This window comes from Glycine max, chromosome 14 (assembly GCF_000004515.6).
Source record: "Glycine max cultivar Williams 82 chromosome 14, Glycine_max_v4.0, whole genome shotgun sequence".
NCBI lineage: Eukaryota > Viridiplantae > Streptophyta > Magnoliopsida > Fabales > Fabaceae > Glycine > Glycine max.
In genome coordinates, this window is record NC_038250.2 from 7,665,246 (window position 1) to 7,691,128 (window position 25,883).

Consider the following 25,883-nt stretch of genomic DNA (forward strand, 5'->3'; position numbering starts at 1 on the left):
CTCTCGAAAAACTAAGAATCATCAAATAGTATTGTCTTGCTCTGCTAGTTCTGCTGCACAAGCAAAATGTTAATCTATGCTACTAGTTACTACCACTTGTGAGCTAAAATTGTTGAAAAAAATCGTTGGCCCAACAAATTGTTGCCCAAATTTTAGTTTTCCTGATGCGGCTGACTTGCAAAGGTTAAGATATGATCAACCTTTATTTAGTCGATTGGAAAAAAAACTATACATCAGTCCAATTTTATTTATTTATGTTTTTATATTCATATTATACCTTTGAATTTAGAGCAAAATTAACAAAAAGTGTATTAGAAACTAGAATTTGAATTAAAAATTGAAAACTTAACTCTTTGAATCAGAGCAAAATTAACACATTGAGAGCCTTAATTTTTTAGGCAACAAAAATCTTGCTAAAGAGTAAAGAGGGTAGTCCATGTTCTGGAATATTAACAGAGAGAAATGATTCAAAACTTTAAACCTTCAAATCTCTTTGATTTATAATTTCATAATATAAAATGTGTTCTTGGCTTTTTTTAAAAAAAAAATCTCTTAATATAAAATAAGCATTGACTAATCCCCCCTGAAAACACCTAGGAAGAGTATGAAATACCCATCAAGAACCATACTTGATCGTTTGAATCTTTACAGGCTTATAGAGATGCTAGTGTTTATTGTTTAATTAGAATGAAAGAATACCCAAATAAATATGCTCAAAAGTTTAGCTATGAATGGTCAACGTAAACATAACCAATAGAGTTTCATAACAAAACGAGAAAAATATATTTAAAACCGAAGAAGTAATGCTTATAGATTGCTCTTACGCGCGTGAATTATTTTAGAAACTGGACCTTCTTTGCATGATATGACTCCAATTAGCTTTTCCTTTAAGAATTGCCCTTTTACTCTGTAGAAAACGTCCTCTAGGTAGCAACATAGCTACAAATTAACAAAAACAAGTCTGGGTCAATGGGCGCCAAAGATAGGCATGTGTTTATGTTGCAGCATGCCTTATTTCTTTGAGTGAAACACGCAATTGTGAATTTAGTATTTATGCCTCGAAATGCAATATATGTCGTGTTATAACAAGGGTTGAAAAGTAGGCCTTTTGAGCTTGTAATCACACCATTGTTTCTTTCTTGGATCCTTAACCATTCAGGACTCTAATAAACCTTTAAAAGCATGCATTGACACCAAAAAACTAACATAAATGTAGCCATTGAATCTCAAAAACATAATACATGAAAATAAGGATAGAAACACATCATTAAACAATCATGCTCAAACAACTCAAATTGTAGGAATTATCACTCACTCTCATATTACATAAGTTATGTTTTGTCATCACCAAGTGCGATCTCTCACTCATCATTGAAACAAATTCTATGGGTTCCACCTATGTTCTAGATTTTGTTGTTGGAATCATAACCAAAGGCATAGAGACCCGCATCGAGCCACAACAAAGCACTACAATCACAAGACCTGAAATTTATCCATAACAGTGGACTACAACACATTATGGTATTTCAGATATTAAAATTGCCACCACAGGCTATGACTTCATCTTATTACACCAAGTCCTAGTTTCTATCTTTAGACATTCTGTGATGCAGAGTGGGCAACTGATCTAGATAACAGGAGATATATACATGTAGATCCGGTATATTTTTTTAGAACTAGAACCACCATTTCATGGTGGTAAAAAAGGCTATCTGTGGTTATTAGATCAAGCCTTAAAGGTTGAAGCTGAGTTTCAAATCAATATAAACAGTTGAGATGATTTGAGTTCAGACTATGCTTAAGTGCATGTTTGATTTTGTGTTTACTAAGTGAGACAAATACATGATTTTTAGAAGCTACAAATGTCTTTTTGGATACAAAATAGAAGTGTTTTTGAGAGTTTTTCATAGAAATACTTAGGCACTTATGACTTATATCCAAATAGACAGTGGCTTCTCTGTTATAGGGGAATGTGGCGCGTTATAAGTTTGTTCCAAATTAGAATTCAAACACACACTAAGGAACTCAATGTCCAAACACTAATGGCAACCATACACTGCCATAATCATAGTACTATTATGTTGACATAATCCAATTCTACATATATGGACAAAAAAATATAGAGAATTCCACCAATTCTTTCAACAGCATCCAGAAATTTGTCATATTTCTAGTATATGGACCAAAGGGATGATGCACTTACAAAACCCCTCTCCTATATGATTATCATGGTTACTGTATAGTCAGAGTAGAAGCAATTCTGTTGGAATGGTTGAGTACTTGAATGTTAGCTACACTATTAGCACTGTTTATAATGTCCATGTATGCAATGAATTCAATAAAGCAAGCAAAACAATATTCTTATTGAGTACTTTTCTTTCCCTTTCCCTCTCTTCCTATCATTCAATCTTTTCACTCTTCTTATTCTTTGCTGTTCACTTTAGTTTCGGCAACTAAACTACTATTGTTGGTTACCCCACGGTATGATATGAGACTAAAGTATCATTCAAAATTTAAGGAAACATAATAATATAAATGATCTCCTAAAACATTCAAAAGATACAAAAAAGGTTGGCCTTTATCACTATCCATTAATAACACAACAAAAGGCTAATAAATATTAAACTTGTATGATATATATATATATATATATTTAATATTATTTCGACCAAAATTAAACAAGTAAAAAAACAAAACGCGTGCTAATGGTATTGTATAACGTTTTAAGAATATCTCACACTAGGGACCCCGACACCAGTCAGACAAGAATTTTCTATCCGTGCTTCTTGTCAAGTTAGAAAAGAAATTTGGAATCGATGCTAAAGAAAAAAGAGAGAAATACAAAATCGTGAAAGAACAAAAGAAAGGACACTCACCAAAGAAGAAAAAAAAAAGGCACTGTAAACATTACTATATGTTCAAAATTTACATATCCTGTATAGATTGCAATACAACATATGAAAGAAAAGAAAAAAAAAAGTGCTAACTGAAGAACAAGCTAAGTAGTACTAAGCACTAAGCATTGGCGTTTTTTTTTTTTCAGAAGCAAACAGCACTCTTCATTTCTTCCCCCCATAACATCCAATCATAGTAGACAAAATGCATGGAAAAATTTTAATTTGCTTAAAGTACCTCTACACAATAAAACCAACCTCAAACCTCAATCTTAATCTGCTCATTTTTTAAACCTTGACTCACTCAATAAATAACTAAACAACACATGACTCAACGGTTGTGGAGAGGATCTGATGCATTGGGAACCTTTCTCTTCTGTGAGAAGTAAACACCAAAAGGGTAACGTGGATTGAGGTGTTGATTCGGCTTTTCTTGTTTCTCTGTCATATTGTGTGGCTGGTAGTGCTGATCAACAACAACTGAAGGCTCTTCTTTTTCACCACAGACTATGAATGTGAGCAGAACAAAAACCATGAACCTCTTCAACCCCCCAACAAGAGAGCACTGGTGAAAGTGCATGTTTTGGTGGCTTCAGAGGAGAGGAGAGCGTGGTAACACTGATGCATACATATATTGGGTGCAGTGCAGGTTGAAAAAGTTGGAGGAATTAAAGGAAAGCAAAGGGCACTTGGAGATCTGAGATGAGAGAAAAAAGCTAATAGGCTTTGTTTGAAGGGAAAAGGTGATGCAGTGTTTTCAGGAGAGGAACATTATTTTCACAACAACTTTTTTTATTATAACAATTTCTTTTTTTATTAATAAATGTGATAGAATAAGAAGTCAGTATTGATATCTATTGAATGACATTCTGAAGCTCTGAGTAGAAATCATTTAAAAATTTACTGTACAGATTGAATTATAAGCATTTCTTTTTTTAAGAGTTCGTACTAAGTCTTCAACCACTTGTGACTACCAGATAAGTATAATGCTATTTGTAACAATTTCATCACGCTTAACATGTCATATCTGAAACTGTTATCTTTTTGTAACGTGTATAAATAATTGTTAAACTTTACTGGTATAAAAATAGATTACTACTGTGTTTCATAATGCACACACTGGAAACAAGGGGGGCACATGTTACGAGAGGACTTTTTTCTTACAACTACATGCTTTTGCTTTAATATATTCTGTGTGTTTCACGAGAAGTATTTTTCTCTCGCGCCTCTGATTTTTTTTTCTTTCTCGCTTTCAGTCCCCAAAATAAGGGTCACTCCAAGTCCAATTTCTATGGCCTATGTATTCAGATTTTGGCTCTTGTGCTTTTTCTTTATTTCCTTGTCCTGACCTTGCTTGTCGGATATGTAAAGGAGCCAAGTTTTGCTTCTTATGGCCATTTCTGCTACACACAGGACCCAGTAATCCACTGTTTGTCACCTAAATATGAGCAACTTCTTCTCTTCAACTTCCGGGTCCCTTTTGCCATAGCTGTTTTTTCCCCTTTGAAAAAATGTGAATGAATGACACAGATCCTAATACTCTCTTTTTAATATTTTATTTAGATTTAAATATGTTTTTCCTCTCTCTCTTTTAAAAAAAATAAAGCTAACACTTTTTATAAAGATTAAAATTAAAAAAAAATATAAGGACAAAATTAAAAAAAATATTAAATTATAGAGACAAAAAATATATTTAAACTTTTTATTTATTAATAATTGAAATTCATTGAAACATGCAAAGTTATAAGGAACAATTTGTTTGTAGAAAAAAAAAATAAGGAAGTGTATCTTTTTTTATCATGGTATTAGTATAAATTGATGTCTGTTAGAAATAATAACTTATTTTTATCAAAGATAAATATTTTTTAATATAATTTATTTCATATTTAATAGTTACTCAAAATTAAAATCTTAAATTACTTAATTAAGTTAAGGGATATAAATTGTTATTACTTGCATCATTATTAATATTTTGTGTGCATGAATTAGAATGAGTGTTTACATTAAAATTGATTTTAAAGTAAAGTAATTTATACTTAAATGTTTTTATTCTTAAAAATATAATGTTACGTTAGTTGTAAAACTTAATATAAAAAATTTCAAGATAAAATTAAGGGTGGGTTTGAAAACTCGTAAACAGTGAAGCTACTTGTGAAGTTTCTGTATTTTTTTTCTAATTTAATGAAAAAATATGGATATACACGAGTTGCAAACGTCACTTCAAGTAATATTAAATATGTAAATGTTTATTTAAAATCACATTGGCTAATATTTTAATGTTATTTTAGATGATACAACATAAATTTAAACACACTTAAATTTTGTCCAATTATACTATCTATTAAACAAAATAGCATAGTTTCGTAGGTTTTACTTACCTTGTTTCGTAAGTTTTAACATAAAAACATAGTTACGTAAGCTTTAATAGAAAAAAACATTGTTTGGTAAGCTTTCTTTTTATTATTAATTCAATAAATTGGAACTAATAATAAAAATAAAAAGAAAAAGTGAGGGAGAATGCGTATGTAGCATTTTTTTTTTCTTTATGGTTATGGTATGCGTAACACTAGCAGGCTAGCATGTCACTGTCTGAGCTCAGCCATCATCCATAATTGCCCTCTCATTCTTTCAAGGGCTTTTTATTTTAGTTTCAAATTGTTTTTCTATTGCATGGCATATATGTATTGGCATGCAAACGCAATTACTCGTATGTTGCAGACTCTTTTTAAAGTAAGTATTTGTTTAATGTGAGTATTACCATAGTGAAAATAAATAATTAACAATGCAGGCAATGTTTGCTTAAAGTGGACGTTTTTGAGTGGTCATGTCATGCGCGCGAGACCAATCAATTTAGGGGGATTCACCCAAATGCCTGAATAAATGGTTTGATTGTGGAGACTATCTTTTATTGAGAAAATTAATTTTTAAGTTATTTAATGAATATTTAAATATTTTTATGATAAAATCAAGTTAATAATATAATTTAGTATAAAATTTTAAATTTAAGATAAAAGTTATTTCATTCAGAATTAATTTTGATTTGTTTTTTTAATGTGATATTAAAATATATCTAAAATCAATATTAAACTTAACATCGATTGTACATCGTGTAATCAAATACACAGTAAAACCCACAGGGTATTAGACACTTTGATTTTCTCGTGTGGTTTCGTGACAGGTGGTGTTTTCCCAAAGCAATGTTTCTAAACTTAATTAATTATGGGACATTCACAGGAATCGTAGCACTCAGCGGGCAAATATGTCTAACATGTGCTAATCGTAGGTTTTGGATATATTCTTATTCTCATTCTTTGTGTAGACTACCATTGGCTTCATCGCTATCAGAAGAGATACTCTCTTTTCAAGAGAGAAAAAAGAATCCTTCAATTTTGTTTTGAAAAAAAATTAATTCCTCCAAACTTCCGTAGTTAGTGGGCATTTGAAGAAATTTTTAAGTAATTGTTGGCAAATGGTAAAATGAATGGTAACAAGAGATTTATAAACTAATTTAATCCGATAACAATCGGGAAAAATATCTAAAAAATTTAGAATTGAATAAAAATAAGGGAAAAATAATTGTTTATTAAATTAATATTTTGGATTTAATTTTTAAAACTTCTATATATATATAAAAGGAGGAATCAAATTATAGCATTATGCCCATCAATAATCAATAACTTCACATAAAAGGTAAATTTTGTCAATCCAACGGTTAAATTAAGTTTGTATTATTTGATTGTATATATCAAATTTTATTAAAATTAAATAAAAATAAAAAAAAGATAATTAAATTATTCATAATTCATTAATTTTATAAATATATATTATATCAATGTTGATGTATACATTGTATGTACAAAATTTTGTACATATAATATAATAAGTGGAAAGAAATTTCAATGTAAATAAGAATCTTGAAAAAATATTATTCAAATATGAATTTTAAAAAAATATTATTTAAATGAAAGTTATTAAATATTGTAATAATTGATAAAAGATATATTAATATAATTTGATCACTCGAGTCTCGTGTGTATATATTTTTTATTTACAAGTTTATGATAACACTCTTATTTGCATTTATATTTCTTATTTATTTGTGAAATTATCACATAATTTATATATTTTTAATAAGTCAATAAGTCATCATATAGTTTATAGTACTTTAACTCTTCAGATATATTATTAAAACTAAATTTACACAACTTAATAATTAAATATACGAATAAATAATAGTTATGTATGTCTTTCCTGAAAAGATTTTATTCCGTGAAGTAAACAGTAGAAAAGAAACGAAGAATCGAAGGTCATTGAACTGATTGAAGAACGGGGAGAATATTCTAAATTTATAGTTTTGCGTGAGTCATAATTATTTGCTTTTTTCTTGATTTATTTTTTTCTCATAGGTAGAACCTCTCTCCTTTCATTTATTTTCTCTTGACTTGAACAAATACACATTTGCCTTTAGTGAAATATAGAAGAAAAAAATATATAATTAGCTCAAAAATCACGTTTTACCTTATTAACAAAATCCATCTTAGCTTCTAAGCTCATAAGTTTGGTTTATTTTTTGGTGTATTAATGTCTTTGGTGTGCTTCAGTACATGATGAGTGTTCCAGGAAAGGACGGAAAAAAAAGGATTAAAGTAAAAGTATGAATGCCTCTTAATACAAAGAATAATGCATGTTTGTAACACATTTTGTAGAGTCACATCACTTTATATTTGAGATAATAAAAAAATTCAAATATCATCAATATGCCAAAGAAATGAGATAAAATCAGTCGTAACCAAATAAAGCGATGTGTATGTGTTTAATACCTATCTACCAATAAGCGTTATTCTAATAGAAATCTCATCTTTATTTACCCTCAGATTCTTACTCTTCTACAGTTTTTTTTTTCTTTTTCAAAATACACTCCTGTCCAACCCATGATTGGGCTTCTTTCCAGTTTTTTCTTCTCTCTTCTGATTCGTCTGTGTTTTTTTTTTTTTTTTCTTGTGACGGTTCACACTTTGTTTTTTTCTTTAATGGTTCAGATATGCCACACCAACCTTTGAAGTTAACCTTATCTGCCAGAAGCTCGCATATGAAATGCTTCCTGCACCTTCAATTTTTCTTCTTGCATCCTTTTAAGCTTCGGGAACACCTATTCTGGAATTTAGTCTTTCTAGAATGTAAATTTTTACATTCTGGTTTAGGTGGAAGAAGCAATTTGAGAGGTGGAAGAAGTAATTGCCATATCATAGCCTAACGAAAACCCAATAATTAACCCAAGAGCTCTAAGTAACCAGGCCCACCTATAGGCCCAAAAAATGGCCGAAACTCCATAAATTGCTACCAGCATCCCATTACGAAAATTCAATACTTAGAATATCCGATTCTCAAGCTTAACCAGGCCGAGAGTATAGGGGGGATATCATTTGTAATTTAAGATTTAACTAAAATTCAAAATGTTAGTACCCGTGAGTCACGTGAGCAGGAAGTAAAGGCTTTATTCCTTTAAAAAGAAATTTGAAGTGAAAATATATTTTTTTTAACAAATAAGAAAATTGTTTAAGTTTAATAGTCATATATTAACTGTGTAAAATAATTGATACAATTTATTATTAATATGACTTTTAAGAATATATTTAAATAAGTTTATTCATAAACACTTCTAGCAAGAAAATAAAATGATTAAATGAATTTCTCTGTAAAATAAAATTTGGTATTAATTAAATAAATATTAACTTTTATTCATTTTATCCGGAAGCATTGAATAAATGTTACATATGTGAATTAATCCACACACATCTGTATTGAAAATTCATTTGTTGGAAATTAAAATTTAGATTCCCTTTATAAACTAAAATTTAGAATAACATCAATATTTTTTTAACATAAAATCTTACTCGATGTGAGTAAGAGAAAATTACGTGATATAATCCCTATTAATAAAAATAGGATTACATTGTTTTGATATTAGAGAATCTCCCAATTATGTCACCCAAACAAATATGATTTACAATATAAAGTCTCTTTTCTCAAACGATGTTTATGGTCTAACGTATGTCTTTACTTCTTTTAAACAACTTCTATTGTCTAGGGTATATTAAAAGTCAGCTCAAATGACCTTTTGATTACTAAAATAAGAGAATTTGATTTTAATTCTTTAAAAAATGTTTTGATTTTAGTTCTTTAAGACATTTTTAGTCTCTACTGTATAGTAGAAATAACATACTGTCTTGTGGATTTTTTTCTCCTGATGTTTCCAACAGTCTGTCTACAATTCCTGTATTTTATAGGTATTTTAGGGGTTTTGAATTCCCTCCCCTCCCGTAGTGGCCACTATAGATTCCCTGCTGCCATTTCAGACCAGGATTGTGGCCACTATGGACAAATCTTCAGTCTGCAACATAACAAGCTCTGAAAAGGGGCAAACTAAGTTATATTCTATCACCAACATTAGAATGAAATCATGGACAAACTCAAATTAAGGATTCATAGACACCACACAAACAAACTCATCAAATGGCTAGTAACCAATCCATTACTACTTTAGCGTGCTATAAACAGAGTCATAGACTACACAGACATTTGTTTAGACCACGGACAAAAATGGTTGGGTTAAATTAACCAATCCAACACTTGTTTACTGCTGAAAAATTGATTTCTGAACATCAGAGTTTGGACATCTTAGAATGGAACAACTACAATGAAAACATATGGCACTGCCCTATACATTGAAATTGTAAATCCTTCAAGGAACTCTTACAAGGAACTGCTAATTGTCAAAAAAGAATCTAATTCTCAACTAATGGTATTTATCTCATTTTCACACAAGCTCGATCACAAAGTCAGTGAGGCCAGCATAGTATATTGTCACTGCATTTCATGGCAAGCACCTCTCTCTATATAAGCATCAACAAGTGCAACAGAAAGTCTGGAACTCTCATCTCTAGTGTTAGGAAACACTTTTCTGCCAATAGTTGAAAACAAAGCCGTATCAAGAATAGCAAAGTTACAATTGCCAAAGAATCTGCCCCCCAAATTCAAAAAAAGAAAGAGGTATCTTGGGAGGAGAAGCTGTTGTTGCCACACATTTGAACTGTACCAAAAGACCCAATGCAACTGGAATCAGTATGTTTCTCCAATGTGACAAGTATCATGAAATTAAAAATTCAAGTTGAAAAAAAAAGTTATTCAAGATGAGATAGATTACATCCCTTCAATAATCAGGTATGAAGCAAGGAAAAAAAATAGTGCATAATATTACCTTATGCTGTTTGTATTTCTCTCTCACAGCTTGCAAGGAGGCCCCTCTCCTACTGAGGTACAAGTCATGTAAGTTGAGAACACATTCCTTTAAGTCAGCAGGTTTATATCTTGTGAGTTGATGGAGCGCCAAATTCTGCAAACAAACAATTTAGCAACTGCCACCACAATCCATATTGTATATCAAGTACACATCTACAAAAACAAATCATTACCCAAGGATGTGTCTTTGTGCTAAACATAAATCTCGCTAGGAATACAACCGATGCAGCCACCAAAGACGGCAAAAACTTTATACAATTATAATCCAACAAACTGAGTTCAGCAAGGTAGCAGCTAAGGAACTCAAACTGGAGATCAGAAGTCTGCACCACAGGACAAGAATATTAGTCAAATGATAAAACTCCCCACATTTTGGACACACAACAAATGAAAATGTCTGTCATTGTTATCAATTGCAGATTGCAGAAAATGGCAGAAAGAAGAAATCTGGTGTATCATATAACAGATACTATTGCAGGCAAATAACGGAAGTCACACAGTTAAAAATAAGGTTATCATCAAGATAATTCAAACCATGAATCACAAAGCTAATTTTTGAATTGTGAATCATAATTACAACTTGTATTGTATCATAAGATTCAAAGACAATGAAAATTACTTTGAATGTATCATATAGACAATATGATGTTTAATATAATAATTTTAAACTTGAAATAGATAAAAACAACTTGACCATTAATCTTATAAAGCAAATTTATTAGTTAAATCAGAGTTCTGGAAGCCTTTATTTTAGATGGATAGAAATGAAGTAGCAAAATGATCAAATAAGTTAAAAAATGTCCCTTCAATTCTTTTCCATTTAAGAATTTAAGCTTATATGACTTTTCAAATTTTTCATGAAAATTGGAGAAACAAGAGAAAAAATGCAGAAAAAAATAATAAAATCTGTAATCTTGTGATTCATATCAATGATACAAAATTACATAGATTCATTTGTGTATTATAAGATACAAAGCCATTTGAGATTGATTTTAGAATAAGAATTAATAGGTAATCAAATTGTATTGAGTAGTAGATTGGAGATTGTAGAATATAAATCATAAATTTATATCAATTATATATGTATTAGAAATTAAGTTGTGTGCAAATAAAAATAAAATGCACAAAAATTGACATCATAAGTTTGATTGGCCAAAGACCTGCCAGAGATGACAAGAAAACGCAGTACTAATGCTGCAACCATGACACCACTAGCAGCCAAAATAGCAGGCAGAGTCGCAATCACAAATCACATCCAATAAATTCCACAACACAATAGCACTAGAGCACCACAATAGCAGCTATTTAACAACACTGATGTGTGGAACTGTGTACATTAGAGATAAAATCTGAGGATATGGTTTTCTAGTTCTATTGAATCGAGCAACTAACCAAAACTCATTTCATGGCAATTTCACCTAATATAGAGGAAATTAATGCTAACAAATCACTTTTAAGCTTACGAATAACAGTTAACAAATGGGTCAAAACAAATGTCAACTTACATCAACACCCTCTTGAGCAACTCTGGAGAATCTCCTGCAAACAAGAAGGCCAAAGCATACTTCAGAGTGAGCCCAAACACCAAGACAAAAACAACTAAAACAAGCAAAATTAATGCAACATGGACATAGATTCAACAAAACACACACACAAACCTCAAGAATGTCTTCACTGTCGGACCACCCAATTCAAACTTCAAAGCCTTCAATATATCAGCCTCCATGTTCACAACCTTCATTACCATAAAATCAGTTATAAAAATCAGCAAAATCAAAATCCAAAGCATGTAGTAACACCAACAACAACAAATAAAACACAAGAATCACCTCTTCCTTAGAGTATGTGTTATCCGTAATGTAACAAAAATCCTCCACATCAGGCGGCTTAATCTCTTCGTATTTCCTATTTCCAAAAACAAGATTACTTAAAATAATTCGCACATTACACATAAAATAAAAACTTGCACCCCAGATTTCAAGTATTTGGAAACTCACGAAGCAATGAGCATTGAAGCGACCCCGAGCAATTGCAACTTCTGCCTCGACAAAGCATTCAACGACAAAAACCTATCTATATAAGCAACACAAAAATAAAGCGTGTCCGAAACAAGTTTATATTCTTCTGCAACTTCCACCAACCAATCCACAAGAACACCACGCATGTTAGCATTCACATCCCTCTGAACTTTCTGAACATAATCCGGCAACGGTCTCTTACTAGGATCCACCTGAGTCACACAAAACACACACTTCATTCCCAAAACGACTAATATATTCTAAAAAAAAAAAAAAACAAAACCTAATATGCGAGATTGAAATTAAAATTAAAAACCAAAAGAAAGGGGAAAAGAAACCCTAGTTAGTACCTCCATCCCGCGAAGGTATTCGTATATATCCGAAACGTAGGGCCCACAGAGTTGCGGGTCGTGTCTTTCCTCTACCTTCTCCGGCGTGGAAACCGGCCGCGCCGGTTGCTCGCGTTTAACCTTTTTCTGTTTCTGAATTTCTTTTTCCGTAACGGCGACGTAGTTTGATGAAACGTTAGTGAGGTCACCCAAAACGACGCGTTTCCTCTTGGCGGCGTTGCGGTGAAGTTCGCATATTGCAGCTGCTGCTCTCTTCTTGGCCACGCGTTGGGGACGCGCGTTGTTGTTCTCCGAAGTTGCCATTTGGAAATTATTCGAATCGGAAGGAAGAGAGTGCAATAGAAAGAGAGGGGGAATGAGGGGTTTAAGAAGAAGAAGAACGGAAAATTAAAAAATATTAACGCTGTGTTTGTGGTTTGAAATTTTAGCGGTGAGTCTTGTTCCCGCTTCCCATAAAACTCATATTTTGGGAAATCTTTGTGCAATTGCTTGCTTGCTACATTTTGCACGCTCTGGATTTTAATGCGTTTGGTTTGCCTATTTGATCTTGGGTTTCTCGGATTCCCCTTTTCATTTTGTATTTTCCTTTTTAATAAGTAATTTATATTTTTCCTTCTTTTTTTTTAAATTTCAGGTACAGAATTGGGTGTCTGGTTCCCTCTTTTTGTGTGTGCACTTTGGCTTTTCAAGTTTCACCCGCGGGACTGTTTGGGGGGAATATATTTTCAGTGCGGTTAAAGATTTTAACCAAATTTCAAATGGTGGTGATGATGAGTAGATACATTAAAAGGAAATAACTGATAAGGAATGAATATCATTTTTTTCTTTGTTTATATAATATTTATTATTTATAAATATATTTGGGGGAAATATTTTGATGATATTAAAGATTTAATCAAAATCCAATTATTATTACACCTGAATCGTGAGTAAATAAAAAAAAATATTTCAGGATGGATAAAGATTTAACTATAATTCAATACTTTCAACAATCGAATACATTATATGATTATATGATTGTAATATCTATATATAGATATATTGTAGTATATATAATTTATAGGATTGTATTAAGATTTTAATTATTATAATAAAATTTAATAATGTATGATGTTATGTAGATCATATGATATATTTTGATAAAATCTTTTTTTTTCTAATCAATAAATTAAATATTTTTATGCAGAAATATTTAATTAAAAAGATATATAATATGGTCAACATAATATCATGTATTGTTAATTTTTATCACAATAATCAAAATCTTAATATAATCTTATAAAAAACTAAGATTCAAATGAGTTTTAAAGAGTTGTGAACGGTGAGTCGTGAGTAGATAAAAGGAAATAAGAAATTAAGATTAATATTTCTTTGTTTAGACATTATTTATAATAAATCTGTTGGAATTTTTATTATACTTCCATGCTGTTATAGATTTAACAAAAATATAAATATTAGTAGACTTGAGTTCGTAGGTAAATAAAAAGAAAGAAGAAATGAAAAACAATTTTTCTTTCTTGGGATATTATTTATAAATATGTTTGGGTGAAAACTTTCAATGTTTTAAAGATTTTAAAAAAATTTAAATATATTTTTTGTGAGAGAATTTCATATTGGGAGAGTTGTGAGTATCTGAAAATAAATAAAAATGAAAATCAATATTTCTTTTTAAGATATTATTTATAATTTTATACTGACTAATATTTTAGTCTTTACAATGTAATGGATAAATGCTTATTTTCATTTTCATGTAGCTAAATTTATCATAAAAAAATATTGTTTATTATATAAATTATATATTTCTTCACTTTCAAAAGAAAACCTTCCATTCTTCTAAAAAGTTAGTCAATTTTTTATATTAAATTTGAATCCTCACATGAGTTTATTTAAAAATAACCTTAATGTGGTCATTTGATGTATATTTAATTTAGCCATTTAAAATTATCATTGTTATTATTATTATTATTTATTGTCGTAAATTGTGACAAGTTTTTTTTCAACTCAATTTACATTCATATCTATTTTAAATGTCCTTAAATTAATTCAAATAAACCAAAAGCATATGAAACTGTCAACTTAAATATAAATTTAAGAAATAAAATTTTTATTTTTAAGATCACTAGATACAAAATAAAATTTGTATTTTTTAAGAAATAAAATTTTATGATTAATAATAATTACATATTATTTTTTTAAAAACTTACATATTATCAAAACTAAAAAATTTAAAGAGGACAAAACCAAAAAAAAAAATCATAAACCAATTACTTGCAAAATAGAGTGGAAGCAGTGTAAAAAATTTATTTAAGAGATGAGTGTGTAAAGAAAAGTGCATTTTTTACACCAAAATAAATTTTTATTTCTGTAAAAAAAAAGAATTCGATTAAAGAGATACAAAGGAATCTAAAGAAAAGTTTCTAGCCATAGTAACATTGCATCAGTAGGTAAGATACAAAGGAGATTCATTTTGTATTAGTAACCAAACACATTAAATATAGCAAAAATACCCCCTTTCAAATTCAATACCATATATCATTGTCCCTCTTTCTAGATAAAACATCATGTAAAAAGAGTGAATTGCTAAACCAATGCAAAGTAATGAATGCAGAAAAACAAATGGATGAAAAAATAATGATATGAACAAAATCAATTCTAAGAGAGATTAAAAAAATTGGGGGGACGTAAAAGAAAGGATAAGAACCATTTTAATAGGTTAATTTTTCCAAATCATAGACTAAATAGACCGGGGTCATCGGCGTGCATTATCTAGCTTGCAGCAATGTCTTCCAATGATGTCAAACAACCACTGTTAGCGAGAGAATGGACAAAGGATTTTGCAACATGATTCAAGCTTGATGCAAGTTTGTGATGAAACCTCTTAAAAAAACAAAATAGCAAAAAAAAAATCAAAGATGTAAGAAAAGAAATTGAAGAGAACTTGAGTTTTTTCCCAAACTCATTGAGAAAGAGGAACTTTCAGATAATGTTTTTGTTTATGCGTCAAAAGCATTAGTCTTATCAAAGTGGTATTGCCTATTCAGTTCTCAAACATTTTGAGATAAACGTTTAAAACTTGAAAAAAAAATTAGAGAATTAATATTCCATAAATTGTTGGACAAAAAATACCAATGCATTAACTATTAAACTAAAACATATTTTTTCATTGAATTACTAATTAGCAAGAATTTATGCAATGCATTATTATTAAAATAAAACATTTTTTCATTGAAATACTAATCATAAGCATATACACAAAAAATTATATTTTAATATATATATGTATGTATATATATAATGTCAATCTTAACGTTGTGTATAATTAGTCGGATGCATTAGATTAAAATTTAAAAAGACTATTTTAGCATAAGAAAGTCTTTTGGATTTTAAAGATTATGTATGGATATTATGACTTATCAGATTTTCTTATAATACTTTTGTGATAGTTTAAAATTTAATAGATTTATATTATATATTTATAAGTGTTAACTCATTGACAAGTGTATCAAATTATCACAAATAATAAAGTTAAAACAGGAGTCTGAGTATCGAGTTCACATGAACTTTGTTTATACTTATATTGGTTTATATCCAATTTTCAAGCAATTAATTGAAGAGGAGGGGTTAAGAGTAAAAAGTAAAGTAAAATTATTAAGGACGGGAATATTTGAAAATAAGAGAGACTAAAAACAAACACTTTTAAATGCTAAGGTTAATTCAAAATACAAATGTGTTTGGGCCTAGCATACCAAACTATTTGTGATGTAATGTTAATAATATTTCTTAATTTAATATTATCTCAATTTTTACCCATATCTACTCTGATACTCTAACATTGGTTCCTTAAGTGAAAGAGCCTAATTTATTTATTTTGTCTCCCAAATTCATTTGCAAAGATAAAACAGTAAATCGCATTAAGAATAAATATGCATGAATAGGCTAAACAAAAATCATTATATTCCTAGACATGATTCGTTTAGATACCATTTTCGAGTTCTTTAGAAAATAAACATTTTTCAATACCTAAATCCTAAACAGATGCATGAATATGGGTGATCAAATCACAATCAATGACAATAAGCACAAAAAAGGAACAATAAAAATTGGAATTACATTAAATAGATAGTATGAAAGAATTACATTGCAAGAGTTTGACCGCTAGACTCCCATAATGAGGGGTTTAGCCTCTCATTGTCACGAGAGGCTTTACATTTTAGGAGTTAATGGGGATGGAAGAAGAATAATAAGGTTGGAGATAGGGAAAGAATGGTTATAGAGATGAGGGTTTTCGGCTTTGGGTGTATTCAGTAGAAAGCTCTGAGTCTCGTTGTGTCTTTCTCTTTTGTTTTCTACTCCTTTTATAGGCCTCAGTTAGCTTAATTTTCACGTAACCATGCGTTAAGGGCGACAACTACGCTTAGCGAGTAACGCGGTAATCACGCGCTTAGCGCGGAATTCTCGTTGAACGCGCCTTCAGGTTTCTTCGTGGGTTTTCTTCGCGCTAAGCCAAGGCTAACCACTGAACAAGGTGTCGCATCGGCGTGTCTTATGCGCTAAGCGAGATGCTTTTTAACTCCAAAATCTTCTTTGGGGCTCTTCTTCAAGTTTCTTCATCAATTTACCTCCAAAACACTTGTAATTTCCTTTCTTTTGAATCTTGCTAGTCACAAATTAAAATGATATTAAAATCCTCGTTATTATCTTAAAAACAAACGGAAAAGTTGATGAATCTAATCATTCTTGTCTGATTTGACTATCAATTAAACCTAAATTTCATAGTTGTCAATAAGATTTGAAAAGATTATGTGAATTTTTAAAAATATATTCAAAATTACAAAAGTTAATAAAAAAATAAGAAATGATGAAATTTGGATAAAAAAGTAAAACCAAAATGATTTATTTTATCTTTTAATAGTTATATTGATTATAGCTTCATGTCCTCCTATATTAATATTTCTTGCAATAACATTTTCTCATTCTCACTCTTGGATTTGAACAATAAATATAAAACTATATGTTTGATTTTCTGAATTTTTTTAATTACTACAATTATTTTATGATAAAACTAATAACATGTTTAAATGGGATGCAATGATAAGCACGTACCATGACATCCTTCATCTCAACATACATATAAATAAATAAAATATATAAAAAATACTGAAAAATAAAATTACATGGATAAAAGATTCACATTCACTTTATTATTACCAAATAAAACTTATAAAAAACATATTTGACTCAAAACAAGACCGTCAAAGTTTACAAAAGAAATTTTGTTAAATTAGTGAGGTAAAATAACGTCATACAATTGAAATAAAAACTTATCTCTAATGTCACATCCTATCAGAACATTGTGTCTCAGCATCCTCTAACAAGAGATTCTTTAAATTCATTCACCTAGTCATTTGCTCCCACGAACATAGGGTTCGAGATCATCACAGGATTCAAATACAAATAACACACAGAGAGTGAGTTATCACATTTCTAAAAAAAATACAAATAAACAAAGACGTAATCAAAATAAATTATGGAAGTAATTATAACACAACTCAACTTAATACAATCCATCACGTCACTTCACCACTTTATCATTTAAAATTCATTTTTCAATCACCAATCACACACTTGGGTCAAGATGAAATAACACTTACCAATTTCATAATAAACAATTAGCAATCGTTATGCAACAATTATACTAAGACTCAAGTCTATATGCAATGTGGTACCATGTTTGTGAAAAACCACCTTGGGGCGCTTAGGAGTACATAATAAGACACACCACACAATAGATATGTCAGGTCACTCTCACTAAGTAAAATCATAAGGTGACCAGTCAGGGTCACTCTATTTTGCGAGAATGCTCAAACCATATGAAATCAACATAGACTTAAAGGAGCACTCAAACCAAGTGTCTTTACCCCCAAGGCCTAGACTCCGAAGAATCCGTTAGGGTCTCACCTTCCTGATTCAGGTTCAACCCCTAAAACAATTTTTGCATGCAGACACTGCTCATGAATTATACCATATCCTCGACCTCACACTCGTTTTTCAAACACGTTTAACACATTGCGTTATAATTTAAAACTTTAGGTTCCTCACTAGGAGTTCTACGCTTTCCCTTTAACACTGCGCATAAACACTTTTCTCAAGGTAAACACAAGTCGGATTATTGTATAATTCACAGCTCACAACACAAGTATTGTCACATCAAGTATTAACCACACACTTATTCACAACCAAATTTCATGTACACAATTTGACATCTCATAATGTCACAATCCATTATCACATGTTCAACTTTGGACTTGTGCACAATCTCAACAACAATATTATATTCTCATTATAACAATTTACCACTCCTCATAACTCATATGCACATCACACAATAATAATATTTGCATGACATAAGAACACACACACACACACACACACACATATATATACTAAATCAAGCTACATTATTTTCAATCAAAAAGAGATTCTACAATAATTAAATTAAAATTACATAAAAAAAAATACTACAAGGTATTAACTTTACAACTTTCTTTAAGATTATAGCCTCCATTTTATTGTCAAAGTGTGAGACTATGTTCTCTCTGCAAAAATATTATTTCACAATTCCCAACGGTGAGAATGTGCGAAAGTGGGATCCAAAGCAGGTGTCTAAATTTCATGACGATTCAACGGTTGAAGAGTCTAAGATTATAATTTTACTCAGACAAGTTTTGGGTGGTGTGGAAAAAGAGAAAGCTACAATGCAAAGGGCATTTCTCTCACCAAAAATAGATTTTCGCAAATTCCAATGGTGAGAATGTTCACAAATGAGTTCCAAACATGGTGCTCAAATTTCTCAACGATCCAACGGTTAATGAGTCTGATATCATCATTTTACTGAGATACGTTTGAGTGTATACGGGAAAAGAGAATGTTTTAGAAAAGGAAGAAGGAAAAAACGAAATTGAGAGGAAGAGAAAACATAGAGACTATCGTCAGTCTAAAAACTGACCTAACATGTCTCTATTTATAGTTAGGGTACTCTCAACCTATTATTTACTCTATTTTTTATTTATTATTTTATAAACAAATACTCTATTTTATTTCCTATTAAATTAATAAATCAAATATCCTTTTTATTTTCCTTCAAACTATTATTTTAATAAATTTATTTTTCCTTATTTATTTAATTATAAAAACCTCACCATTTTATTTTTAGATAAAAAACTTTTTTAATTTATTTACAAAAAGTGGGGTGTTACACGTACGATTAGAAGGGAGTAGTGAGGGTTGAAAATTGGTAGATGATTATTCAGTTATGTGGATGACGAAATTAAGAGTGACAGTCATGAAAACATTATATTGAGCAAGTTATGAGCATAATCAATATATGAAAAACATAATTAGTCTTAACACATAAAGTAAATATTAATTTAATTTAAAAAACAAAGGAAAAAGTGCAAAGGAGAGGAATATATTTGACTTTTTTTTATTCCAAAAAAATAAAAGAAATATATATGACACATGCATCTTGAAGAATATTAAAAAGAGAAGAGGATATGTGTAATGAGAGAAAATAAAGTCTGATAACCAATAGAAAAAGAAAGAAAAAAGTCTAACAAAATCTCAAGGGTTTGAATGAAATTATTTAATAGATGTTTTATACTAAAAAGTATGATAAAATTCATATAAATTTGTATATTTTTTAATTTCAAAATATTTTTTATAAGTTATAAAAAAATCATAATTGAATATCACCAGATTTTGTTATCTTTCTTAAAAAATATTAAAAATTTTAATTGAATATCACAAAACTTATTTATACTATTTTAAAATCATGATTGAATATCACAATTTTTTTTTTATAAAAAAAAAGTCTTTTAACCTTGGATCAGGTTGAAATAACTCGGAACATAACTCATCCTTAAAATACATTCATTAGGTTTAATTTGTAAAATCTAAACTGTCCAAATTAATTTTGTGTTAGGTTAGGTTAGTTTGTTAGGTCTTGCTTATCCCTAGCATATTTTCTTGTAAGTATTAAGTCTTGGGATTCAAGTCCTCCACACAACATTTTGACCTTCACACCTTCACCCTGTTTTTAGTTTCAACAAGTTAAAAAAATTATAATAACTTTTTTCATTTTTAACAAGTTGTTATAGATTATAACTATTAAGTATCATTATAAAAAATCATAGATCTCACAAGATTCAAGTTCATGTGCGCGAAATTTCCATCCCTGAATTACTTTAAGATCAGTTTATATCCCAGGATGATAAATAAATACTTGATGCAAAATTTACTTTTTGAAATACTCTTTCAAAACTTAAAAAACAAAACATTACACAAATATTATATTTAAGTTTAATTGTAATTTTAGTTTCTTACTTAAAATGTGTAGAATCCATTGTTAAAAATAAATAAGTTAAAGAACATAGAGTATATTATACCAACTTACCAACATTTAATGGGAATCGAGATTTATTAAAATGCATATAACTCGTGAACAAGAAATATATTGGGACTAAAATGTGTAAAAATTAAAAATTGAGATCGATGAGACCTGAGATTGAAGTCACAAAGCTAAAAATGAGGGAGAGACTTAGTTATTAATCTCTCCGGACCAGAACTGTTGATGTTCAAAAACTATATTTTTAAACTGGATATTATTCACAAATATAATATTAAGTCACAAAGCTAAAAATGAGGGAGAGGCTTTCAATGCTTTTTCAAGCTGGAAGAACAAAAAATTATCCCTCGAAATTAAAAGGTGAATTTTCACAATTTCCAAACAAATACTATCAGGAGAATTCACTTTTATTAAGACAGACCAAATTCACAGGTGGACAAAGAAGACCACGATTTATTCCCACTCATGTATATCATGCATACCCGATTCAACTAAAGTGACCAAATTTTTCTCTTTATATAAATACACAAACACAATAATAATAAAGGTAGAAAACTTAATCAGCTAGCAAGAGTGAAGGATTCAAAGGTTTGAGATTGAAGTTGATGCATGGTGAAATTAACAATCAAGGGCATTTGGGCTTGCCCTTGGAGTTCTTCATGTCTCTGTAGCAAGGGCACTCGTGCTTGTTCCCATAAGTCCCAGATGGCACACACCTACACTTGCTGCAGCAAATCCCGCAGAACCTCGTGCACCTGTCCTTCATCCCAGCCCTAGAACACCTCTTCGCGCACTTGGAGGAGCAGAAAGCTGATTCCAACCACATAATAGTACATATAAATGTTATGTCAATATCAAAAATAAAGTGACACAATAATTATAAAATTGATTTGATGATGAAAAAAAAAATTTAATGATAGAAAGAAGGAAGGAGAGGGATCTTATAGCTAGATTTAAATCCCTCTCACTTATAAAAATTTAATAATATATTAATATATATCACTTATAAAAATTTAATAATATATTAATATATAAAATAAAATAAAATGATACATCAAAATATAATTTAATTTATATATTGTATCTAGCTAAGATAAATTTGTGCCTAAAAAAAGCTATTGCAAATTTGTTGTTTTTTTTTATAATAGAGTTATTATAAAGATAATTTCAAATTAACTGACAATGTATTTACACTTATATTTAGTTGAGTGGAACGAATATTTTTTTTGGTTACAGAATTGAAAGAATATAAAGATGAAGAAAAAATTTCAAATTTAAATTAAAGAGAAAATAAATAAAAAATTGATTTTTTTTTTATCCCTAAAAGTCAACTTTTCTCTTTCATTTTCGTCCAATTCTCTTCGTCCACAACAGAAAAAATAATTATTTTTCGTGTTTTCCCTCATCTGATTTTTCACCGACCAAACATTCCATTAGTGCATCTAATTAAGGTGAATGTTCTAAACATATGGATCCTATCATGTCATATTAGATTTAAGAATTTTAACAATTTTTTATTTCAACAGTGCAGTCATTTAAGAACTTAAAATGGTCTCATATATAATAATCTTACAAAATATTTGTTCAATCATAAAAATCGATTGCTTATATAAAACTCTGTTCTTAATTATAAACTGGAAGTCATGTGTCAACCTCCTCCAATGATGAATTTGAGTAAGAATCTGTTCTTAAATTTAAGAATCTCGCAAGAACTTGCAGTGGAGATGTTTTTACAGTGCATATGACATTTAAACTTATAATATACGAATACAAACCCCAAGAAATGCTATCATAATTGAAGCAAGACTTAATAATTAAGTACTACTAATTGTGTACTAGTACTAATTAAGGCTTAAGGCATACCAGAACCGGCCATTGACACCTCGAACAAGGAGGAGCTTAGGACAAGGCAAATAAGTAGAACAGCTACAAATGCTACCTTCATCTTGGTTTCACAGTGTAGAATAGAGAACAGAGGGAGAAGAACTATGCCTAGAAGGGGGTATGATAATTAACCAGAGTGGCATACACTAGAGCGGAGGAAGGAAGGAAGGACCGAAAGACTATGAATTTATGATGCTTATTTAGGATGTGTTGTGGGAGAGTGAGCCACTGAGTGGGGTTATTTATAGTAACAAAAGTTAAGGGCATGTGAAATGTTAAAACGAGAATTTATTAGAGTGTGTTTGGTTTCATTTTTATTTTCTGTTTTCATTTTTTTTTTTATTTTTTGAAAATTATTTTCATTTTCAAAAAATTAGAATTTTGAAAATATGTTTGATTTGACTTCTTGTTTACTATTTTCATAAAATAAAAATACTAAAAAAATGTATGATATATTGATTTCTTATCTTTTTGAATTTTTGGATTTGTTTAATATTATATCCATTGTCACCGCAGTTATATTTTACCCGAAATGGAATTTTCTATTCTCAAAGAAACAAGATTTTATTGTTTTTATTTTCGGGTTGTTCTTGTTTTTATTTTCACTGATTTTCAGTGAAAATAAAAACAAAAAACAATCAAATCAAACACCCCTTAATTATTTGTACCACGATCTAGTTAAATGGCTTATCATCACCAACAAATCATCTGTAGGTAATTGGTTAGATTTTTTAAAATAAGATTTTGGATTGAAATATGAATGTGAATGGGAATGAAAAAAATATAATTAAGACAAAAATTCTATTTAAAATGACCGGTCAGATTTTCTTACATAAATTAATTATCAACAAAATTAATAATACTTTTATATTTAATATATGATGATTAAAAAATAAAATATAAGATTGGTTTAATAGTTTGAAAAGGAAAAAGAGAAAGAAAAAAGATCACAAGTTCAAGTATTTCTGATTAACATTTCTAAAGAAAATAATAAAACTAATATTTATCCATAACAAAAATTTTAAAAACATTGCTTTACATCAAAATTGCTTGGCATCAAAATTGCAAGCGGATAGACAGCTGGCTAAGGTAGTGGTTTTGGTTTTGGTTTTGGTTTTGGTATTATTGTGAGGAAGCCGCGTACCTTTTGGCTTTATTAATTCTTAGATTTTAATGGTTATTTGTCCCCTATATGTATGATGGACATGGACGTAGCATTGCATATATTGATATTGGCAATTTGCCATATTCATTGCATTCTGAGTTGTTATTTGTTCCAAGAAACAGCACTAAAGCTTTGTTTACGTGGCTTCTACCCTGGTCCCTCCCTCCTCAATTCTCTCTCTCTTTTTCCTTAAAATATATAAGGGAATAATAATACTTGGAGCTATTTAAAATTTTAAATGTCACTCGTCCTATTTGAATGACAGATTGTGGCAGCAAACTGGCAAAGGCTTAAAGAATTTTAAATGGTTTTTCTACAAAAAAATTCGAAGCAATAAACTTTTAAAACCATTTTTCGTCTAAGTAACACTGTTTGATCCGGTTAATCATCACTGACTAATTAATGGATAAACCGATAAAGCTGAAAGTAATGATAATGCTGATATACTAGTACAACATGTTTCTTAAATAATTTAGGATAAATATTAGTTCACACCTTTAAGGAGTTTATATGTTCATCGAGAGAGATCGAGATGAAGAATAAAAAGAAAGAAAATATAATAAATTCGACATGTGATTGCAGAAAAAGAAGAGGAAACATAATTAAATGTAACAGGAATATAAAAGTTAGGGTATAAAAAAGTTAGAGTTTTCTATTATAAAGAAATATAGAAAACAAAGTATAAATCTTTTGGTGTGTAAATATCACAGTCCTAATGCCAAAGGCCACTGCTTTAACTCTTTAATTTGTGAGCCTCTCTTAATCTTTTTATTACGTTAGTTAATTACAAAATATTCCACATTATACATAATAAATTAATAAATTACGGGAAAATAGAATATATATTGGCCATGTAATTTCTTTTACACCGAGAGTACATAAGTTAATCCGATAAATTATTCAAATAGTATTTTTTTTTTGTCTCTACTATCTAGTTAAATTTCATAATAAATATCTGATATTTCATCTCACTTTCCACATAAGAGCATAAAAAAAATATAAACAATACAATTTTACTTATAAAAAATATCATTTTAATTTTTAACGAATGTGCCAATTAACGACACTAGTCGGCATTACCTTTAATATATACATGCTTTTTTCCCTCATGGACTCATTGTACATGTACAAATCTTTTTATTCTAGATTAATTTAATTTCTGTCTAAAATTAACCTTACTAATAATCATGTATAAAAAATAATTATAAAAAACAGTAAAGAAAATTTTTAAATGCAAATATTATATTTTGTATACTATATAAGTAAACAAAAATGTTAAAATTAATTTTGTTATGAGCCACCAAATATCTTAATTGGCCCACCCCAAATAAACCTGCTCCCGTATTATAGATGTCAAACCTATAAAATATTCATGTCTCAAATGAACCCAACATGCCATCCAGTTATTGAGCGTTTCATTTGCATGCGAAAAAATAGGCTATACAGGAGATCCTATCATTTTTTTCAGATCCGAAATTGGAATTAGGTTATCCCCACAACCAAAAGTTATAAGACCAATATCTTGAGAAAGTAAAATATGAGTTAATGGACAATACTGAGATGGTTCAAATTATTAATCACATGCATGTATCACGTTTTGAGGAGATATATATAAAATTGACTTATGCATATATGAAGAGAAGAAAAGATGAGGGATTGACTGTGGATTTGAGTCTCTCCATTAATAATAACTATTTATTGTCGATGTACATCTTGTAGATGTAGTTCTTAACTAGCTATTACATATAAAATATCATCTATTGCCCTGTTGGTTTCCTTCCTAGATAAGCCCCCAAATTAAGTTAGTATTTGGCAGCGTGACACCTACCCTAGAGTAGAGGTCCCTTTATTTGTAAGGTTAGTAAATTA

General features: G+C 29.6%; 2 protein-coding genes across 2 annotated transcripts; both read right to left on the bottom strand.

Moving 5' to 3' along the window:
- Positions 1–9,527: 9,527 nt before the first annotated feature.
- Positions 9,528–13,128, bottom strand: LOC100791691 (putative cyclin-A3-1). The gene is made up of 8 exons (XM_003544431.4): positions 12,562–13,128; positions 12,191–12,423; positions 12,023–12,098; positions 11,852–11,928; positions 11,699–11,732; positions 10,367–10,516; positions 10,153–10,287; positions 9,528–9,984 (listed from the first exon to the last, which is right to left on the bottom strand). The coding sequence occupies exons 1-8, from the start codon at positions 12,862–12,864 to the stop codon at positions 9,898–9,900; spliced, it is 1,095 nt and encodes a 364-aa protein (XP_003544479.1). The 5' UTR covers positions 12,865–13,128; the 3' UTR covers positions 9,528–9,897.
- Positions 13,129–21,211: 8,083 nt separating this feature from the next.
- On the bottom strand, positions 21,212–23,063 carry GASA22 (gibberellin-regulated protein 22). Its single transcript, NM_001250055.2, has 2 exons — positions 22,829–23,063; positions 21,212–21,775 (listed from the first exon to the last, which is right to left on the bottom strand). The coding sequence occupies exons 1-2, from the start codon at positions 22,908–22,910 to the stop codon at positions 21,591–21,593; spliced, it is 267 nt and encodes an 88-aa protein (NP_001236984.2). The 5' UTR covers positions 22,911–23,063; the 3' UTR covers positions 21,212–21,590.
- Between the last annotated feature and the right edge of the window lie 2,820 nt (positions 23,064–25,883).

Excerpts from the sequence above, each read along its gene's own strand:
- LOC100791691 (XM_003544431.4), bottom strand. The coding sequence starts at position 12,864 with ATGGCAACTTCGGAGAACAACAACGCGCGTCCCCAACGCGTGGCCAAG. Across the intron at positions 11,929-12,022 it reads ACACATACTCTAAGGAAGAG|GTTGTGAACATGGAGGCTGA; the intron begins GTGATTCTTGTG and ends ATGGTAATGAAG. Across the intron at positions 10,288-10,366 it reads GCACAAAGACACATCCTTGG|AATTTGGCGCTCCATCAACT; the intron begins GTAATGATTTGT and ends GTTTGTTTGCAG.
- GASA22 (NM_001250055.2), bottom strand. The coding sequence starts at position 22,910 with ATGAAGGTAGCATTTGTAGCTGTTCTACTTATTTGCCTTGTCCTAAGC. Across the intron at positions 21,776-22,828 it reads GGTGTCAATGGCCGGTTCTG|CTTTCTGCTCCTCCAAGTGC; the intron begins GTATGCCTTAAG and ends GGTTGGAATCAG.